Genomic DNA, 19,975 nt, shown 5'->3' on the forward strand with positions numbered 1-19,975 from the left:
AGGTGAAAAGAAGGCAAAACTGGTTATCCCCACCAGTCAAAGGAAGAAGACTCTCCGGACTGGAGATCTCCTCTGTCGTCAAGAAAAGTGGTGAGACAGTTCAGCAGGGCTCCACCGGTGGTGTCGTTGCAGGTCGGCTCAGCATCTCCCTCCTCGGATTCTTAGGTCCTGTGCGACTTCTGAAGTTCCAGTTCTCAAAGCCCTGCTTTTATGCAGCCAAACCCCCAACATTCAGCCGGCCGGTTCACCACTTGGGCCAATCACACAAGAGTGGGACTTGAGTTGCCAAGGCAACTCAGTCCAGGGTGCCTAAACTCCCTCCCACACCCCCTGTGGTACCCAAACAGAGTGGCACCACTTTTGGGGGCTTCTGTGGAGAAGCCCGCCAAAAAGTGGAACAAAGGGCTCGACTTGGGTTGGAGTCACAGAAGAGAACACGAACGCCATTTTAGAATCGAGTTCTGGCAAAAAATACCAACCGGTGAATTAACATTAAATAAATAAACCGGCGGTATGTTTGAGGCTATAAGAATTAAATAATTAAAGTTGGTAGCCTCGAACAATGGGAAAATCCCATAGAGATATATTCGCGGTCGAATATAAAAAGTAGTATCCACTGCCACCAGCCAAAACTCGATCAGGGGGGACTGAGACGTGTCCCCTCGAACAACAGACCCCCGACCAGTACGTCCACAATATGATGGTTTGTACTGGTTTCTGTTCATAATTTGGGACTAGTAAAGCCAATGGTGACTTTACATGCCCTGGGAGACAGTAGTCAGTCCCAGGGTATGGAGTCTATTTTGGGGGGGTCGCTACGACACCCCTGGGTTACGGCACGGAGGGTGCTGTGTAACCCACATCAAAAACACATGAGACCCTATGGAGAAAAAGGCCCCATAGCCCATAAAACACATGGAAAGATAAAGGAACACCTCAAATCATGTCTAAGAGTGGGAGTAAAAGAGTCTCACTCTTAGCAGGAGAAAAAAGTAAACCCCAAAAATCCAGCAAAGCTGCTGGGGGACTCACTAGGTTTGGGAAATTAGCCTTTACAAAGAATTCTCCCTAACAATGGCAGTCACCTGCTACACCCTCAGGTGACTTAAATAGCTAGGACACTGGACATTGATTGATAGCTGCTACATTTAGTGCAATACTGAGTTTGGGTGTAAAGGATTAGATAGAGGTATAAAACAAATGTTAACATAATTCATAAACTGATAAGTACTTGTTAAAATCTCCAATGTAAAGTAAATTAACCCTTTCCTGGAGGAAAGGCAAAAGCACAAATTCAGGTCAGAGGTAAGAAGAGTCTCTCGGAGCCAGGACCTATTGCATTGAATCAACTCCTCTGGTGAACTCAAACTATTTGCACTGTTTAGAGTAACTGTAATATTCGTTTTATTAATTTATGCCTTTTTGCTCCTACTTCAATGCTATTTTGCTCCTACTTCAAGGGAGCTCAACTGCTTAGTAATTAGTATTGTAGTATACATTTTGTGTGATATTGGTTGCCTCCTTTAGTGAATGCTTTACAAATGTTTGTGTAATAAATTAATAAGTGTTTTACCAAGAAAATTTGAGTATAAGTGTCTATCTGAATACTTGTCATTGTAAGTCTCTGTGTAACACCCTTACAAGCTCACATTCCCTCTTGAGATAAGCCTGGCTGCTCAGCTCCCTACCAAAAAACTGTGTGGTACAGACTTATACCAAAGGTTGGTTTTGCTTACACCTGTAGACTTAGTTGTGTGTAGTGGTCCCAAAGAGTACTACATACAAGCTCTGCCTAACAGTGTTTTTTCTCTTGTCAATGCAGAGATTAATTTGGGGGTACCTTGTATAAAGAGCAGGGCTTAAAGAATTGCTTTAAGCTATGGTAACTTCTTGGTTCTTACAAAAGTTAAACTACATTGGAAACGTTCAATATTCTTCTTTGTTCTTTTTCTTGAACATATTACGTTTTGTTACCTGCTGTGAATGTCCTGATTGAACATGGCAGAACATTCTAATCATTAGTTGTTCACCCTACTTTCTTTAAAAGCATGAAGCAAAGATCAAATCACTGACTGAATATCTTCAAAATGTGGAGCAGAAGAAAAGGCAGCTGGAAGAATCTGTGGATTCTCTCAATGAAGAACTTGTCAAACTAAGAGCACAGGGTATGAGTTATGGCTTAATCCTTTGGTTGATTTTTGTTTACAGAAGTCCTGCCAATAAGCAGGGTTCAGACAATGCTTAAAATGATGATTCCTTTTCTTCATAGTCCCGCCATCTACTTGCATGTAGTAGTGCATGCTGTATTAAACTCTGACAAAGTAGACCTAGTTCTGCAATATCAGTGTTCAATGAACGGTTTCATGTTGAGATACTGTTAGTGGATCATGTGTTTATTTTTTTACATTTGTATAGCTTTCAAAGCAGCCCTTGGGCATTGCAGCGCTGTTGCAGTGGGGTATATAGGTTACTTAGTTGCAGAGGCGCGACATAACGGTGTACGCAGTTCGTGGGGTTACCGAAGAATCTGCTACATATGTTGCTTAGTTACAGAGGGGAGAAAAGTGTACACAGTTCGTGGGGTTACAGAAGAATCTGGTAAATATGTTGCTTAGTTACACAGGTGAGAAAAATTACGGTGTACGAGGTTCGTGGGGTTACAGAAGAAACTGGTAAACCAGAATAATAACTTTGCACAAGAGGGTAAGTAGAGGTATAAGCTCGAGGCGGGTGTGTGGGTTTGTTGAATAGCCTTGTTTTGAGGGCTTTGTGGAAAGCAAGATGTGGAGGTTCATTCCTGAGGGTGGGTGGCAAGGCGTTCCATTGTTTCTCAGCAATGAAAGGGATGCTGGCACCACCCGGTTTGGCGCATTTAACAATGAGGATGTTGGGTTGGTGGGAGTCGGGTGTTCTGGTGGGCCTGTAAGAGCCGGCTCTCACTATTTTCGCTCATGGGTATGGTGGGGCCATGTGAGTGAACACTTATGAGTGATGGCAAGGGTCTTGAATAGGATTCGTTCTTTGACTGGCAGCAGAGATGTGTTCCCTTTTGGGTATATTGAGGGCAGCACGAAGAGCGTTGTTTTGAATTGTTTGTGGTTTATTTGTTTTTTACTGAGGTGCTAGCGAAGAGAACGTTGCAGTAGTCCAATTTTGCACGTATTGTGGCTCTGGCAATCGAAAGACAATTCTCAGTAGATAGGAAGGGTGTGGCCGCATTGATCAGCTTAGTGGAGTACGCATCTGAAGAGGCGATAGCGTTGACTTGGCGGAACATTGAGAGTGTGGCATCGAGGAAGACCCCTAGCGTTTTGACGGAGGTTGAGACTTGAATCTGTGTGTTGTCAATAGTGAAGGAGGTGTATTGACGACTTATTTTGAGGGTTTCCCTGGGGCCGACTAAGAGGATTTCAGTTTTATCTCCGTTCAGGCAGAGCCAGTTGGCCGCCATCCAGACCTGAATTGTGGAGTAGACTGTGTTGAGGGCGTTTGTGTGAGTTTCATAGTTACCAGAGAGAGGGAGGAGAATTTGGGTGTCATTGGCATAGTTGGTGTATGCTATGCCGATGGAGTCCAAGATGTCAAAGAGCGGTTTTGTAAAGATGTTGTGTGTGGGAGAGATGCATGAGCCCTGCGGGACTCCACAGTGCATGCTGGCGGGGACTGCGCAGCCTTGTTCTGAGAAAACGCTTTCATGGCTCTTCTTTCGAGGAAGGAGGTGATCCAATTTGTGGCTTTGTTTGAGAACTGAGCTGAGACACTGAAGGTGTTGGCATAGAGTATTGTGGTCCACTCAGTGAAACGCAGCAGATAGTTCTAGGAGGAGTAGTGCTGTATTGTTCTTTGTTAGGGTACTTGCTAGCGTGCCCCATCAATATTAACTTTTGGCAAATGAGCATAAAAATAACCCTCTTTTATATTATTGCTGAAGTACAGTAAAGTGTCAGTGAAAATAAGAGACACAGGAGTGACTCCTGAGCAGCCTGATCCAGAGACCACACCTGTGAACTGTTGGTTAAGATGTTCATATTTATGATAAATCTTCCTGATCTGTCAACTCAAGAACCTTTTGCTTGGACTTGACAATTATTTTACTCTTTTTATGGTTGACCTTTTTATGTCTCTCCATAGTGTATGATTGAAGTTATGGTTTCCTATAACTTTGCACTGACTGTAGTGTACTATGTTAGCACACAACATTTTTAATGCAGTACCTTCCTTTTTAATTCTCTTATTATTTCTTGGGTGAAGTACTGTTCCCAAGAAGAAAAGTGGGATTCACATCCCCTTTACATGGGTTTAAGTGACCCAGCACACCCCACATTGTGTAGTGCTGGGGGGATACAATCTATACCCTTTCTTACTTACCTGGTAACATTTGTGTTACAATTACAAGTTTACTCGAATGGCTGGTGGCAGGGGTTTTAGCGTAGTGATCTTTTAGTCTTATTACCCACAGACTTAAATCCGCCTCGGTAATGCACAGAAAGGCCACGATTCTGCTAGAAAATTGTGGGCTTCTACTTTTTTCGCCATTTCTGGTGTACCTGTTTGAGGTCTTCCCCTGCCATTCTTGGTAGAAACGTCAGTGGAAGTTTAGTCTTCGGCGGGAATCCTTTCTATTGCACACCCTCAGAGTATCTGACGAGGCAGGAAGCGAGGTAGGAGTGCAAAACTCTGCAGCCCTTTGTCTTTCACCTTGACTGAAAGGAACTAAGTCCCAATGGGGGTGGTGGGTGGGGGCTGGCTGTCCTGATTGGACAGCCAGACTGCCCCTTTATGTAAACTGAACCCGAAGATGAAGATAAAGAAAATACATATGTAGCGATTTCCAGCGACCAGAGAGCGTGCTGTGTAACTGGAGCCTGCTCCAACCCTTCCTTCCAATCGACCTGGGCGTCCTGAATGTGATGACTACTAACCTGGAGGCTGGTGAGACCCACTAGTCTCAGGATGACCTGCATTTTGAGCCATACCACGACATGCTGCGATCTTGCTGGCCTGCAAATTGCCCCAGACAATGACTGCCCTATCCCTAAGCCCCTCCTCTGGCAGCCATCTTCAGACTTTTACTGCACGTTCAAGTGCTGGGAGGTCTTGTGTTTTGCTCTGTGGAGTTTTTCTGCATTTTTGAGTTTTTTCGTTAAAATGTCCAAATTGTATCAAATAGAGCCCGTGTGCTCTTTTGTTTATTTGACCAGCAAGTGGGGATCAGTTTGTCAACGTTTTTCGAATAGTCGAGTTTTCAATGAAGATTCCAGAAGGCCATCAGGCCTATACCGCCGGACTATGTCGGAGGAAGACGACTGAGGTTCTCTATTTCAGCTCTTCTCCAGCTGCGGATTGAGGAACGTGTTTGTGGAAGACAAACACTCCTAGTGCTTCTACTGTCTTCATCCGGATCACAAGGAAGCAGATTGCGAAATTTGCCTTGGATTCTCCAAACACACCATCACGTATCGACACAGTAGACTTGCGGCGTGGCTCAACGCCAAGGCCTCTACCACATGCAGCAAGCAGGGGCATGCCTGAACCAGGACTGGCCGGTCCGAGGAGCGGGCTTCTAAGTCCTTTGAGGTTGCCCCGTCCGTGGGCGTCCAAGACCAAGGCCAAGCACTGGGAGTCCGTTTCCATCGGAGTCTCTGTACAAGCGGGTCCCGCGATAAGCAGGGCGCACTCGTCATCGGCCTCCATCTCAAGACATCGCTCCAGCTCCTCCTCGAAGTGGAAGTCGGCTAACTCTGGAAAGCTGCGGGAGAAGCCGGAGAAGCCCAAGGCGCAGGGTAAGGCGCCGACCTACCCTTGAAAGCCCAGGTGGCCCAGACCACGTCATCCTTGACGATGGAGCTCGCAGCGGCTGCCCTCTTGAAGGTGAAAGGGGCTGCCCACGGTCCCCGGCTGCGCCCGAGTGGACCTTCCTCCCAGGCCAAACCGGTGGAGAAGACACCGGAGAAGAGGATGCCAGCCCTGACCCCAGCTCAGACCCCTCCGGACACAAAAAAGGGGAGGGGGTCAGTGGAGGCCTCTAACGTTCTCCATGGCACAGATATTTCTTCTTCAGACGAAGAGGACATGGTGGCCCTTCACACAGTCCTGGAGGACTTTGTGGAACATCGACAACGTAACCGCTGAGCAGGACCACGGCGGTGGAATAGTCGAGGGGGGCAACAACTATGTCGACTGCAGAGCCGGTGACGGCGACGTAGGCGCTGGGCCCAGCAAGCCTACTCCCCCTCCACCTCCCAGGGATGTCACTGGACATCTTGTCCACTTTCCACACGCTGGTGTCGGAGATGCAGAAGAGGATGCTGACGCCAACCACATCCCTATCCCTGGTGACACCGGGCCCGCCGCCGGCGAAGAAGAGGACGCGGCATCCCACCTCGCCTCATGAACCGCCTCACATACCCTGCCACACGCAGCGACAACGGACAAGGACGGCTGCAGAGTTTCCCCACCCGACAAAGTGGGATCGTTCCACTCGGTCGCCCGCGCATCTGAGCTCTTCCAATTGTCGCAAGGAGAGACCAAAAAGGAAGGATTCCTGTACCAGCGCCGAGAGGCTAAAAGGAAGACCATTCTGGCACAGACTCTCCTGGACAGCGTTTGGGATGAGGGCCTGGCGCTGGTGAAAAATTCAGCCTCAGCCCCGGCGAAAAGCAACTGGCTGGAGATGAAGTAGCGGATGCCGGAGTCTGCACCCAAGTGCCTGTGATCGCAGCCTTCACCAGACTCGGTCATCTCGGCGGCTGCGTGGAAGAAGTCCTCAAATCCATAGTCTTCAGCCTCCATTCCCCCGGACAGTGAGGGGAAGAGGTTGGACACCATGGGCCGAAAGGTGATTTACTCGGCGGCTATATTTGTCAAGGCAGTGAATGCTCTTGCGATCCTGGCCAGGTACGACAGGGAGCTGTGGTGCAAGATTGCCCCATTGCTGGAATTCCTCTCCGACGACAAGTGGGTCGAGGCTCTGGAGATCCTCCAGGAGGACAAAGTGGCATCGGACTATACCATCACCATGGCCTTGGACATCGCGGACACAGGGTTCAGCCAGATGAGGAACGTTGTCTGCCTCCGTCGTCGTGGCTGGTTGAAAGCCACCTACTTTGGACAGGAAGTTCAGATGAGGGTCCTGGACATGCCGTTTGACAGGGACATATTCTTTGGGAAGGCTGTAGATGAGTCGTTACAGGCCATCATCAAGACCGCAGAGAGATGGCCCGGGCCTTAGGCACTCTTCAGCTACATCGCCCTTCATTTCATGCCTCAGGAGGGAAATCCGGAAGATCGTCCAAGGGTTTTGGCGGTGGATCGTTCTCTTACCGTCAACCCTCCCGTTCCACGAACCAGGGGTCGTTACAAGGTGTTTGGAGGAGGCCGCCATAGCTTTTGCTCCCAAGGCGGCACGCAGGCCCCGAAACAGGACTGAACCGGCCAGGATGTCAGGCCCCCACCCATGCACCCCGTTTGGAGGCTGGCTGGCGGGCTTTGTCAGCGAGTGGAAGAAGCTCTCCACCGACCAATGGGTGCTGCTCTCGCCCACAGACACTCTAGAATTCCAACAGAAGTCTCCGCATACCACAGGAGGCCAGAGAGGAGCAGCACTTCCATCAGCTCCTGCAGGAGGTACGGGTCATGCTCAGAAAAGGGGCGATCGAGCGGGTTCCAAAGCGACTCGGGGGTGTCAGAGTTTACTCCAGATACTTAGTAAAAAAAGAACACCAGGGGCTGGAGGTCCATTCTCGACCTGCGGCCACTAAACAAGTTCCTCAAGTCCCAAAAATTCTGGATGGTAACATTCCAGCACGTGCTCGCCAACTGGAAGAGGGGGGACTTCCTAACGTCGCTGGATCTAGAGGACCCTTACTTCCATATCCCCATTTATGAGATGCATCGGCAGTTCCTGCACTTCGTCGTACAGGGAAAGCACTACCAATTCAAGGCCCTACCCTTTGGACTGAAGTCGGCGCTCAGGGTGTTAACTACTGCCTGGCACCAGATGTGGCCCGCCTACGTATGCAAGGGATACATGTGTACCCGTACCTTGACGACTTGCTCATCTGGGCCAAGACGAGGGAAATCGCTGTCGACCACATGGACAGGACCGTTTGGCTGCTGGATCTGGGATTCTCTGTGAACTATCCAAAGTCCTGCTTGATTCCATCGCAGGACGATCTGTTCGTGGGGTCCAGGCTCAACACGGTCACCTGCCTGGCAGCCCCCTCAGAAGAAAGGATTGCCGCCATTTTGGGCAAGGTGCAACGGCTGTTTGCTCTGAAGATCGCCACAGTGCGAGTGATCAAGTCGCTGCTCGGCATGATGTTGTGTATCTACCTGATCAGACTCTTCATGTTGCAGATGCCACCCCTACAGGAATCCTGGAAGCTCGGTGGGTTCAGGTGTCTGGAAGCTTCACGGACAGGTTTGTTCTCGACAAGTAGTTCCGTCGAGAGATGAGGTGGTTGGGCATCTGCTCCACCATCGCCGGAGGCACAGATGTCCAGAGTGCTCCCCCATACCAGGAGCCGGTCATCACAGACGCTTCCCTGTAGGGCTGGGAAGCCCACTCCGGATGTCTCCACGTCAGAGCCCTGTGGCAGCCGGAGGAGAGGGATCTCGACATAAGGCCTGGAACTGCGACCAGTGTTCTGGGCCATCAAGTCGTTCCTTCCGTCTCTCAAGGGCAAAGTGGTGAGGGTCTTCACGGACAATACCACCACGATGTTTTACATCAGGAAACGGGGGCACCAGATCCCAGCGCTCTCCAGAGGCGTGCAGGACTTGTGGCACTGGGCCATCACCCAGGGGATGTTTCTCATTCCTTTTCACCTAGTGGGAGTCAAGAAAAGCATTGCAGACTTCCTCAGCAGGGAGCTGCGCTCTTGCCACAAGTGGGAGCTTTGGCAGGGTCAAGTGGACAAGCTCTTTCCCAGGTGGGGCAGACCCCAGATCGATCTGTTTGCGATGGCAACAAACTCCAAGTGCCAGAGGTTTGGCAGCAGGTTCCACCAGCTGGGGAACATGGGGGACGCGTTCTCCTTCCCGTGGGTAGGCCTGTTACTGTAAGCGTTCCCCACGTTGCCTCTACTACTACGAGTCATCAGTCAACTCAAACGGTGCCGGTGCAGGATGATCCTCGTCGCCGAGGCAGATTTGGTCCTTCTAAGCCTGTCGATGTCGCCTCCAGTCAAGCTACCAGTGGTCGCAGATCTGCTTGCCAGAGAAGGAGGCGCAATCCTGCAGCACGATCCAGGATCGCTGAACCTGTAGGCCTGGCTCCTGCAGCCTTAGAGTTCGGTGGGTATGATATGGCATTTGTAACGCGCCTATACAGAAGTGTTTCAAGGCGCGACGAGGCAGGGAGGGGGAACAAGGGGAGACAGACAACGATCCTACTAGGCCAGGTGTCATTCAGATCGCGCAAGGGTGGAGTGGAAGGGAAAAAGTGCAAGGGGGAAAGGGAGAGGGTAAAGTGCAGTACAGGGTTGGTAGAATACAAGATAAATAATAAGGGCCCGCTGGTGGCAATTTCAAGGTAAGTGCAGACAAGTGCTGGGAAGGAGGGCTGTAGGGATACAGAGACAGTCCCGCAGTGCAGGGGTTGTCAGGGAGGCAGTGCTGGGGAGAGTGGCTGGGCCAAGGACTGAGAAAGGTGAGTAACCCAGTTGCAGATTCAGTGCAGTTTCAGTAATTAGCAGGGGAGAGAAAGCAGAAGCAAAGAGGAAGGTTTTGAGGTGCTTCCGGAACCGGAGATGGTTCTCCTCAAGTTTCAGGGAGGCAGGAAGGCTGTTCCAGACGGAGCGAGATCTACCCCCAACTCATTGCTTGGAGAAGCGGCTGACCCTGAGGGAGTTGGAGGCGGATGAGCGAAGTGCTCGAGGAGGAAGATATTTAGGAAGAGAGAGTTGAAGGTATTTTGGCCCCAGGCCCCAGAAGGCCTTGTGGACAATGCAGAGGGTTTTGAACTTAATCCTCGCAGCCACTGGGAGCCAGTGTAGCGATTTCAGTCTCGGAGAGATACGGTCCCTGGGCTTGAGGCCAAGGACAAGTCTCGCAGTCCTGTTCTGTATGAGTTGCAGAGGGCGGAGAGTAGAAGCAGGCAGATTTAGATAGAGGCTGTTAGAGTAGTCCAGCTTCGAGAGAACCAGGGCCCTGGAGACAGTGAGCTTCTGGGGGAAGGAGAGGAAAGGAAGGATACCTCTGAGGAGGTGCAACTGGTAGTGGTAGTGTGACTTCTTGGAGACGTCAGATATGTGAGGAGAGAAGGAGAGTGTGGAGTTGAAGATGACCCCGAGGTTTTTTGCCTTGCATGTAGGAGCAGGAAGAGGGCCAAGAGAGGCCCCCGGAGAGCTGCAGGAAGGAGGGAGTGGGTGTGCCGATGAGTAGAATCTCAGTCTTACTGGCATTAAGGCAGAGGTCATTGGCGGCACACCATTCCTGGATAGCAGAGAGACAGTTAGAGGGTTTATAGTGATAATTTCGACAACAAAAATGTCGAAAGTCAAAATTTCGAAAACAAAATGTCGACTTTTTTTTCAATGCATTTTTTTTTTTAATGGGGGGGGTTCCCCCCATCCCCCCCTTTTTTAATTTTTTTTTAAATTTTTCCCTTTTTTTAACTCCCGAACCCCTAAAATAAATATATAATTAAAAAAAACGAAAGTCGACATTTTTTTTTTCGACATTTTTTTGTCGACATTTTTGTCTGTCGACATTTTTTTTCGAAATTATGACTGCCCACCCAGTTAGAGATGAGGGAAGGAGAAGAGGTGGCCGAGGGTAGCCTGAAAATGAGCTGGGTATCATCTGCATAGCACTGAATGTTGGGACAGAGAGCGGCGATGCAGTGGGCAAGGAGTGCCAGATACTGGTTGAACAGCCCAGGAGAGAGGTTAGATCCCTGGGGTTCACCACAGGTAGAGAAAAAGATGTCAGAGAGGAAGGACCCCAGTTGGACCTGGAGGGTCGATTGGAGAGAAAGGAGGTCAGCCACGCCAGAGCCTGACCAGTGATACCCAGGTTATCACGGAGACGGTTGAGCAGGATGGCATGGTTGACAGTATCAAAGGCAGAAGAGAGATCGAGCAAAATGAGAACACACGGAGTGTTAGAGTCAAGGTTCGAGAGCAGGTCCTTACGGATGTTCAGGAGAGCAGTTTCTGTGCTTCTGGCAGCTCTGAAGCCAGATTGATGGTCACGAAGACTACCAACAGATTCAGCATGGAGATGAAGCTGGGAGATGGCCAGTTTCTCCAGGAGCTTGCCCAGGAAGGGATTGATGGAGATTGGGCGATAGTTCGCTGGGCAGGAGGGGTCGAAGAGGGTTTCTTAAGAAGAGGGTGCACAAGGGAGTGCTAAAGGGGGGGGATGGGAAGACTCCGGAGGCGAAGGAGTGATTGCAGAAGTCATCCAGGGCAGGAACCAGGGAGTCAATGTGGTCCTTGATAGTTTTGGAGGAACAGGGCTGAACCTGCTTTGACGAGACTTTCATAGATCGGACTTGTCTGGAAACCTCGTCAGCAGAAAAAAGGGGAAAGGCAGACAAGGCGGGAGGAGGGGTGGCTGCAGATGGGCCAGAGGAAGAGCAGGGAATAGAGGGGGGGAGGTGATGGGAGGAGAGTGAGGACAGGGTGTCCTGAGTTTTTGAAATGAAGTGAGTGGCCGGTGCCATGCAGAGGGCCTGGAATGGGACAGGGGAGGTAGAGACTGCAGCAGGGTTGGCCAGCTCCTTGCAGATTTTAAAGAGTTCGGCCGAATTGTTAGATGCCGCAGAGATGCGAGCTTGGATAAGGGCTCTCTTCTTGGTGAGAACGGAGAGCCGGTATTGCCTTTGGAGCATACGGCAGGCCAGTTTGTCAGAGGATGAACATGAAGCACGCCATTTCCTTTCTGCCACCCTGCACTTGCGTTTTAGGGTGACGAGATCCGAGTCATGCCAGGAGTTACATTTGGCTTTGGGCTTCAGGCGGATTCTCATGACAGGTGCAAGGATATCAAGAGTATCAGATATAGCAGAGTGGAGAGGGCTGTGTCAGGGTGGGAGTCAGCCGAAGGGAAGGGAAGGGGGGGGGGGGGCGAGAAGGTGGCGGGCGAAAGCCTCAACTGACACGCGCTTCATGGGTCGGATGACCGAGAAGGAGGGTGGCAGTGATGAAGGTGGCTTTGCCTGAGGGGTAGGGAAGGTGAGGTGGGAGGTTAGGAGAAAGTGATCACTCTAGGAGAGGGGAGGGGAGTGGAGAGAGAGGGACAGAGAGGGGAAGGTCAGAAGAGATCAGAGCATTAAGAGTGTGCCCTGCAGAATGAGTCGGGCCAGACGATAGAATAGAGAGTGAGAGAGAGTCGCAGAGGTTGCGAAAGAGTCCAGAGGGGGGACAGGAGGCATCCAGGGGGATGTTGAAGTCTCCGAGAAAGATGAGTTGAGTGGTTGAGGGCAGGAGTGAGGAGGAGAGGTCCGCCCATTCAGAGAGGAAAGAGGAAGTTTGACCGGGTGGCTGATAGATAGTAGCCACAGTAAGGGAATGGCTAGGAGAGAGAGAGAGAGAGAGAGAGAGAGAGAGAGAGAGAGAGAGAGAGAGAGAGACAGCGACAGCAGACAAGGCATTCAAAAGAGGGGTAGGTCTGCATAGGAGTGGCAGGAATCCACTCAGGGAAGATAAAGTACAAGCTACTGGCGGACTGCAGGGAGGTCCTTGCCTGGGCCAGAGCATCGTCGACTCTTAAGTGCTACGGGCACAAGTGGGAGGGTTTCGTGACTTGGTGCCGGTCGCAGACGATCAACCCTCCTAGGGCCACGGCCCCTCAGACCCTTCCGTACTTGTTATCGTTGGCTAAAACGGGGCTGGCACACGCCTCCATCAAAGTGCATCTGGTAGCTATCTCCCACTACACCAGGTCCCCGGGACGGTCTTCCCTTTGGTCGCACCATCTAGTCAAGCAGTATATCAAAGGACTGTTTTGATCGTTGCGCCGGTGAAGGCGCCTGCCCCTATGTGGGAACTCAGTCTTCCTGACAGGCTCATGGGGGGGCCCCCTTCGAGCCTATGCATCAAGCTCCTCTCCAGTTCCTTTTCGTGGAAAGCGGCTTTTCTCATGGCCATCATCTCTGCCAGAAGGGTGAGTGAGATCCAGGCCCTGTCATGCAAGCAACCTTATCTGACTTTCCACGAGACTAGGGTGGTGCTGTGGACGCACCCCTCCTTCATGCCAAAGGTTCCGTCGGAATTCCACCTCAACAAACCGTTGGGGTTGCCTGTGTTTTTTCCGATGCTTTTGTCGCCAGCTGAAAGGACTTTGTACTTGTATGTGGCGCATTCTCTGAAGTGCTATGTGGCATGCACGAAGAGTTTCCGGAAAACGTCTCAACTTTTTGTGAACTTTGGTCTTGTGAACCATGGAAAAGCTTTTTCCAAAGCTTCCATTTCCAGGTGGCTCTCTGGCTATATCACGCACTGTTACCGGTTGGCAAACCGCCTGCTGGCCGGCCATCCGAGAGCCCATTCCAACAGAGCGATCACTGCAACGATGGCGTTACTATCTGGTGTGCCCCGGCTGGACATCTGCATGGCTGCTACATGGAGGTCTATGCACACATTCGCGAGATTCTACTGCCTTGACAGGGATTCCAGGGGAGGAGTCCAGGGTTGGCCAAGCAGTGCTGCGCAACCTGTCCGCTTGAAGGTGAGCCTGGTGCGGAGGTAAGAGTAATTGCTTCTGTTGAGCCTTGCCACCTCCCGTGGTTGTGTATGTATGTACTGCTATGTATTCTTTATTCATGAGCATGTGAACCCATGCCAGACCCCATGCTGGAGAAGGAACAAGTTACTTACCTGTAACTGTTGTTCTCCAGCATGGGTCTGGCATGGATTCACATGCGAACCCTCCCCCACTGTGGCTTTTCTTGGTCATACTGCTACTTTACATGCTACCAAATCTGAAGATGGCTGCCAGAGGAGGGGCGTAGGGAGAGGGCAGTCTCGTATATGCTGCATAATCTAGAATCCAGGCCCTACAGTAATTACACAGGCGTAGGAACTTCTGCATTTCCTTAACTGGCGGGTCTGGGGGTGGCGCGTACTGACGCTGCCATGTCTGGTAGTATTCTCTTACAATTTGCTGATATGAGCTGCCCCAAATAGATTACTTCCTATTGCCAATATTGCAAGTTGGCCTTGTCAACCTTGTACCCCTTAAAGGCCAACAACGGTAGGAGTGCAACAGAGTCCCTTTGGCAGTGCTGTTCACTGTCACTACACACTAGCAGATCGTCCACGTACTGGATAATCGTGCTAGGCACCTGAATATTCCGAAGATCGGCATGCAGTGTTCTGTTAAATATGCTCAGGTTCTTGCAATACCCCTGAGGTAATCTAGTGTGTTCAAATCGCGTCTGGCCCTGTGTAAATGCCGTTAGGTACTTCAACTCTGGATGGAGTGAAATCGAGAAATTGCATTTTTCAAATCCACTACAGTAAAATACGTGGCTTCTTTGGGTATGCTACATAAACTTGTCGCAGGATTCGAACTACTGGAAATTCTTTCTGTACCACGTCATTTAGGGGGCACAAGTCTTGAATCAGTTTCCAATTGCCTGCTTTTGATTTATTGACCAGGTATATTTCTGTGTTACACAGGGACGTAGATGGCACAATGATCCCCTGGTCCAGTAGGACCTGTATTGTTCTAATACCCTACTCTGCCTCCCTCGATAGTAGATATTGTCTTACCCTGGGCAGCACTGCACCTGGCTTTAGTGTTATATATGCACATGGGGATTTGTAGTCCACAATTGCGAAGGCATGTGTTCTAAGTCATCGTCACAAAATGGAGGTGGAGTTAATGCTGCCATTAAGGGACAATGCACTCTTCGGTACTGTATCATTATGTCACAGGGAATACAGATCTCTAGGATTATTTCCCCCTCTTTGTTGTCTTGAAACAATTTGTCTTCTGTCATCTCCTTTAGCTGTACTATTCGATCAACACAGCGCACTGTGCGTCACTCGCACCCATCCCTGTCCATTCTCAACAGGACAACCCTCTTGTCCGAACCAACAACTCCTGTAAATCAAGCGATACTATCATTCCTGCTACCACCTCCGGTGACACTACTGGACTAAATATAAAATCAGTGGACACTCACCAACACTGGCAACCTGGGGAACCGCCTCTGCAAGATCCAGAATACCTACGGGAATCCCTTGGACTACCACCTCCCTTGTCATGGTGTGTATTATCAGCATTGCCCTTACAGCGCACATCCCAGGCGTGGAACAGACTACACCATGATCTGTAAAGGATATAGTCATGTTTAGCTTGCTGAGCAGGTCCCTACCCAGTAAATTGGCTGGGGAACTCTCGGAATATAGTAAGGGCGTCTATACTACCTTCCCTCCCACCTTTATGTCTAACTCCTCAGTGTATGGAACCTTTGAAATAGCCTAACTCCTCAGTGTATGGAACCTTTGAAATAGCCTAATAGCCTCAGAGAATCTCAGCGCATCAAGATATTTTCCTGATATTGGAAAGTGTCCTTCCATGATGCATGATTTAGTTGCACCAGAGTACACCATGAATATGAATTGCTTATTTCCTGTCTCCGCCCCCACCAAAGGTTCCTTTTCAGGGTGGGTGGTCGTTGACAAGACCGGACACGCAAGTGCTCGCTGTGAGCTGTCCTTATCCGGATATGTGTTCGTCCCAGGAAACGAGATTGGGCCTCCCTACTACCACTGATGCTCCCCCAAAGGGACAGCACCACCCTACTGTTGTTGTGGCAGGTGCCACACTTGTTTGTCCGGTGTTTGGGGCTGCTGATTGTAGGTTTGGTGTTGCCCCCATGATTCTGAGACCCTTGGCCCTGTTGCGGGTACTCTAGTCATTGGGGCCCTTGGCCCTGTTGCTGTGGCCCATAATTATACCCCACTGCAGACCTGTGCCTGAATTCCCTTGCAAAAGGCCCCCCACCTTAAAGAGTTCCAACATTGAGACAGTCCAAACCCCCCCCCCCCAAACCACCCTTCCCCGCGTGCCCAAACCCCCTCCTCCTTCTCAAAATCCCCCTCTTCCTCTCTGTGGCCCTCCTTGTTGCCACTGTGGGCCGGGGCACTGTTCCCTCCCACCACCCAACTGTCCTTGTCCTCCTTCATCCTAGAGCACCGCAGTAGTGGCAATCACAATTTGCTGGGTACTTTGTTCTCCAGCATGGGGTCTGGCATGGATTCACATGCTCATGAATATTCCCAGTCGTCAGGCTGGGAATCCTCGGTAAAGAAAAAAATCAGTTTCAGTTTAGTTTCTGAACTGTCTTTCTCCTAATAGCCAATCACTGGTCTCTGGGTCACACTGCCCCAGCCAATGACTGCCCTCTATGTAAGCCCCTCCTCTGGCAGCCATCTTCAGATTTTACTGCACTTTCAAGTGTGGGGAGTCCTCGTGCTTAGCTCTGGAGCTTTTACTGCGTATTGCGTTTTTTCAAAGAGTTTACTCTTCTTTTTTTCGGTCAATTGAGCCTCAAGCTCCACCGATTCATCTTCCGATTAACGGGGACCCGTTTTGGAAACCTCTACGATTTTTGGTCGAATTCCACTTGTTGGAGGATTCCAGAAGATCTTTGAGGCCTACCCCGCGTGGACATGGCCGAAGACAAAGGAGACTCGATGCCTCTGTTTAGGATCTGCCCAGGATGTGGACTACAGAAACTCTTCAAGGTAGATGGGCTCCAGGTGCCTTTAATGCCTACACTCAGACAAATCGCACGTGGAGGAGGCCTGTGCGTTCTGCAAGGACATGTCCTCCCGCACCATGAAGGACTGTCACAAGTGGGTCGCTGACTGGCTGGAGACAAGGAGCCCGGCAGCAGGTGAGCCCCAGCAACGTACTTCTCCCAAGAGAAAGTCTGAGCGGTCTTCTAAGACCTTTGAGGGCGTTCCGGCGACGGGGGCCCAACATAAGGCAAAGCACCGTGAGGCCGCGGGCACCGCGAGTGCCGTTGGTACGGGCTCCACGGCTGCCAGGCCGGGCGCAGCATCGCCAACGCCGTCCACCAATAGCCAACGCTCCGGCTCGACAAAAAGGAAGTCGTACAACCCGGGTAAACTTCGGGGGACGTCCCAGTCGGCTCCGACGGAGAAAGCCATGTGGGAGCAAGCCTGACCCTCCCCCCACGGTGATGGCCTCAGACGCACCTAAGGTTGTGAAGGCCCAGATTCACCAGGATAAGGGTTCGATTGAGGGAGTGATAGCGTCCCTGGCCAAGACTGCAGATGCGGCCCCAGTGGAGACCACCCCAAAGTCAAGAGTTTTCCTGCCCACCCGGAGGGAATTGTCTTTCCTGCCCATCGAAAAGACCCCTGTGAAGTCCCTGGCCGAGAAGAAGGGGGGGCACGATGGTCCTATCGGACTCTGGTATCTCCTCCGAGGATGAGATTTCAGGCCTCAGGGCAGTTCTGGACAAGAAGTTCGTCGAGGTCAGGTCCTACGGGAAGGACCCCGACGAGGCGGACGTGGAAAGCGACGAGGGAACCGACGAGGAGCGGCAGGTCGACAAGGAACCAGAGGACACCAAGCCGCTGCCGACGCTCCCGTCGCAACCGCTGCCACCACCGACGGACAGGTCGGAGGACATTTTACTAGCCCTGCACACCCTGTGCTCAGAAATAAGGACAAAGATGCCCTTGCCTCCTGCGAGCGATCCAGCGGTGCCTGGACCGTCAAGTAGCCCTCCACCCAAGCGGAGGCGAGTCCATCCACCCCCACTCTGCCATCCTTCACCTCCATCCCCTCTGCCGAGGGGCGAGACCGAGACAGAAACGGGGACGGACGACGACAGCTACGACGGAACAGATCTCCCGTCGCCGCCACCCGGGGCTTCTCCGCCCAACGAAATTGGCTCGTTCCACACCATGATCGCTAGGGCCTCAGAGCTTTTTCAGCTGCGTCCGAAGAGCAGAAGGAGGGATTCCTTTATCAGGCACAAGAGGCCAAGAAGAAGACTGTGTTCTCGGTCCTGCTGTTAAACGACATCTGGGACGAATGGCTGCCCCTCCTGAAGAACCCATAACGACCCCGGCGAAGAGAGACCGGTACGAGAAGAAATACTGGGTTCCGGACTCTGCCCCTATGTGCCTCAGAGCGCAGCTGTCCCCGGACTCAGTGGTCTCTGCGCCGGCCAGGAAGAAATCTGCAGGGGCAATGACATCGACTTCCACTTCACCGCCGGTCAGCGAGGGGAAGAAACTTGATGCCATAGGACATTGGCAGCCAACGCTCTCGCTATCACGGCCCGCTATGATAGGGAGCTGCGGTTTAAAATAGCCCCCCCCCCCTCTAAGACCCCAAGAGAAACAAAGCGTGCTAAGGGGAGAAGGCAATTCTCTTGTAACTTGGGCATGGACATCTTGACACTAGACAGTATTATTAGTTTAGTTGAGGTAGGGAAATTCTTCCTACATTAGGGATAGAGAGGCATTTTCCAACCCCTTTTCATGTTAACAAAAGTTTATAGCAAAAACCGTGTCTCCTCTGTGTCCGTGCCTCATTCCTGGCTCCTCACACCAGTTTGTGCCTCAAGTAGCCTTCTCCCCGCATGTCAGCTTTTCACAGTCGGGTAAGTAAGTGGGAGATCGTAGAGAAATGGTTTTGTTCTCAATGTTGCCCTATGAAGGACGGGTTGGGAGGGGCGGCACAGTTATACTTACTTACCCCCCACCTCCAAGTTTCCCAGGGATCACCATGGGTTGACTAGGGGTTGCTGGAATAGTGATTTCCGTCCTTTGTTCCAGTGAGATGTGCCATGGGGTTGCATGTTCGAGGATTCTTCCGTTCGGGCGCATCTGCAAGATGCAATCCCTATCAATGAAGAAATGTGGATTCCAATGATACAGACCTCCATCAAGACACATCACAGGATGGAGGAAGACAAGTTCTAGTGTTGATCACTGCTTGCAGGTGACGACAGGCGTCCCTCTAGTCGTGGCCGCAGAAGCTTCTCCAGAGCCGATTCCCTTGAAGATAGGAAGCTGGAATTTCGGGAGGAGGCGACTTCTAGCACAAGCTGACAACCTCCAGGGTTCTGGGGAAGAATCATGGTGGCTCTGATGAGGTAGCACACAAGTGAGCTGGGCAGTCCAGCAACACTTCTGTAGGCTCTGAGGGGCTGGATCCTCGAGAAGGCCTTGAGACTCATTGGTCCCACTCGTCCACGGCTGAAGCACTGACGAGGGTCTTCGGAGACCAGGCAGAAGAGGAGGTCTTCACTGCGTCTGTCACTGCAGAGGTTGCTGGTCCACTGCAGAAGTCGTCCTGAATGGGCTGTTCTTTTTCAGTGGATTTTGGCTCCCACCTAGATCTGAAGAATGGCCACAGATGGCCACCTTATACAAAATCTGAGCTGGAATCTAGTCCAAGCCCACCAGTAAGGATCTGCACCATTCAAACAGCAAGTAGTTTTTCAATCGGGCACAACGACTGGTTTCACATCCAACTCATTAGCACACTTTCTGGGAACAGTGATGTGGACTGCGACTAGACAGCCTCACCCCACTTCCTGGGCCAGACACCCACAAAGGCTCACTAACCCCCCAAAACAGCAGCTTTCCCAGGCAAGTGCATGACCTTCTAAGGAATTGCTTGTCCTCAGAAGGCAGAAAGAATGGAAAACTACAATATGGCCAAAGAACAAGCAGAAATCTTGTGGCAGTCATTTTATGGCACTAGCCCCGTTTAGTAGCCATGCGGAGTAAGCGAGAATGTGCACACTAAAAGTAATTCAAAAACAGTAAAAATTTAACTGTTGCCATCCGCTTATCTTTAGGCACTTATAAAAGTATCCAAATATCCCAAGTGTAAAAAGCTAGGGTGATAGAAAAGTATCCCCATTGCACTTCACTGTTAGGTGATGTGTGCAATGTAAAAATACAAGAATTAAAACAGAAACAAAGTTTCCCAGTACTGAAATAGTCTGAAGGACTAGTCAGTT

The 19,975-nt window shown here is 50.9% G+C and overlaps 1 protein-coding gene across 2 annotated transcripts in view; it reads left to right on the forward strand.

The window, feature by feature from the left end:
- KIF5B (kinesin family member 5B) overlaps positions 1–19,975 on the forward strand; it is a 1,711,571-nt gene that overhangs the window by 1,013,346 nt on the left and 678,250 nt on the right. For both annotated transcript variants that reach the window (XM_069648059.1, XM_069648058.1), the window contains exon 17: positions 2,048–2,165. In XM_069648059.1, the coding sequence (XP_069504160.1) occupies positions 2,048–2,165 (118 nt within the window). The remainder of the gene's footprint in view (positions 1–2,047; positions 2,166–19,975) is intronic.

This window comes from Ambystoma mexicanum, chromosome 2q (genome assembly GCF_040938575.1).
Source record: "Ambystoma mexicanum isolate Mex_15411 chromosome 2q, UKY_AmexF1_1, whole genome shotgun sequence".
Classification (NCBI taxonomy): Eukaryota; Metazoa; Chordata; class Amphibia; order Caudata; family Ambystomatidae; genus Ambystoma; species Ambystoma mexicanum.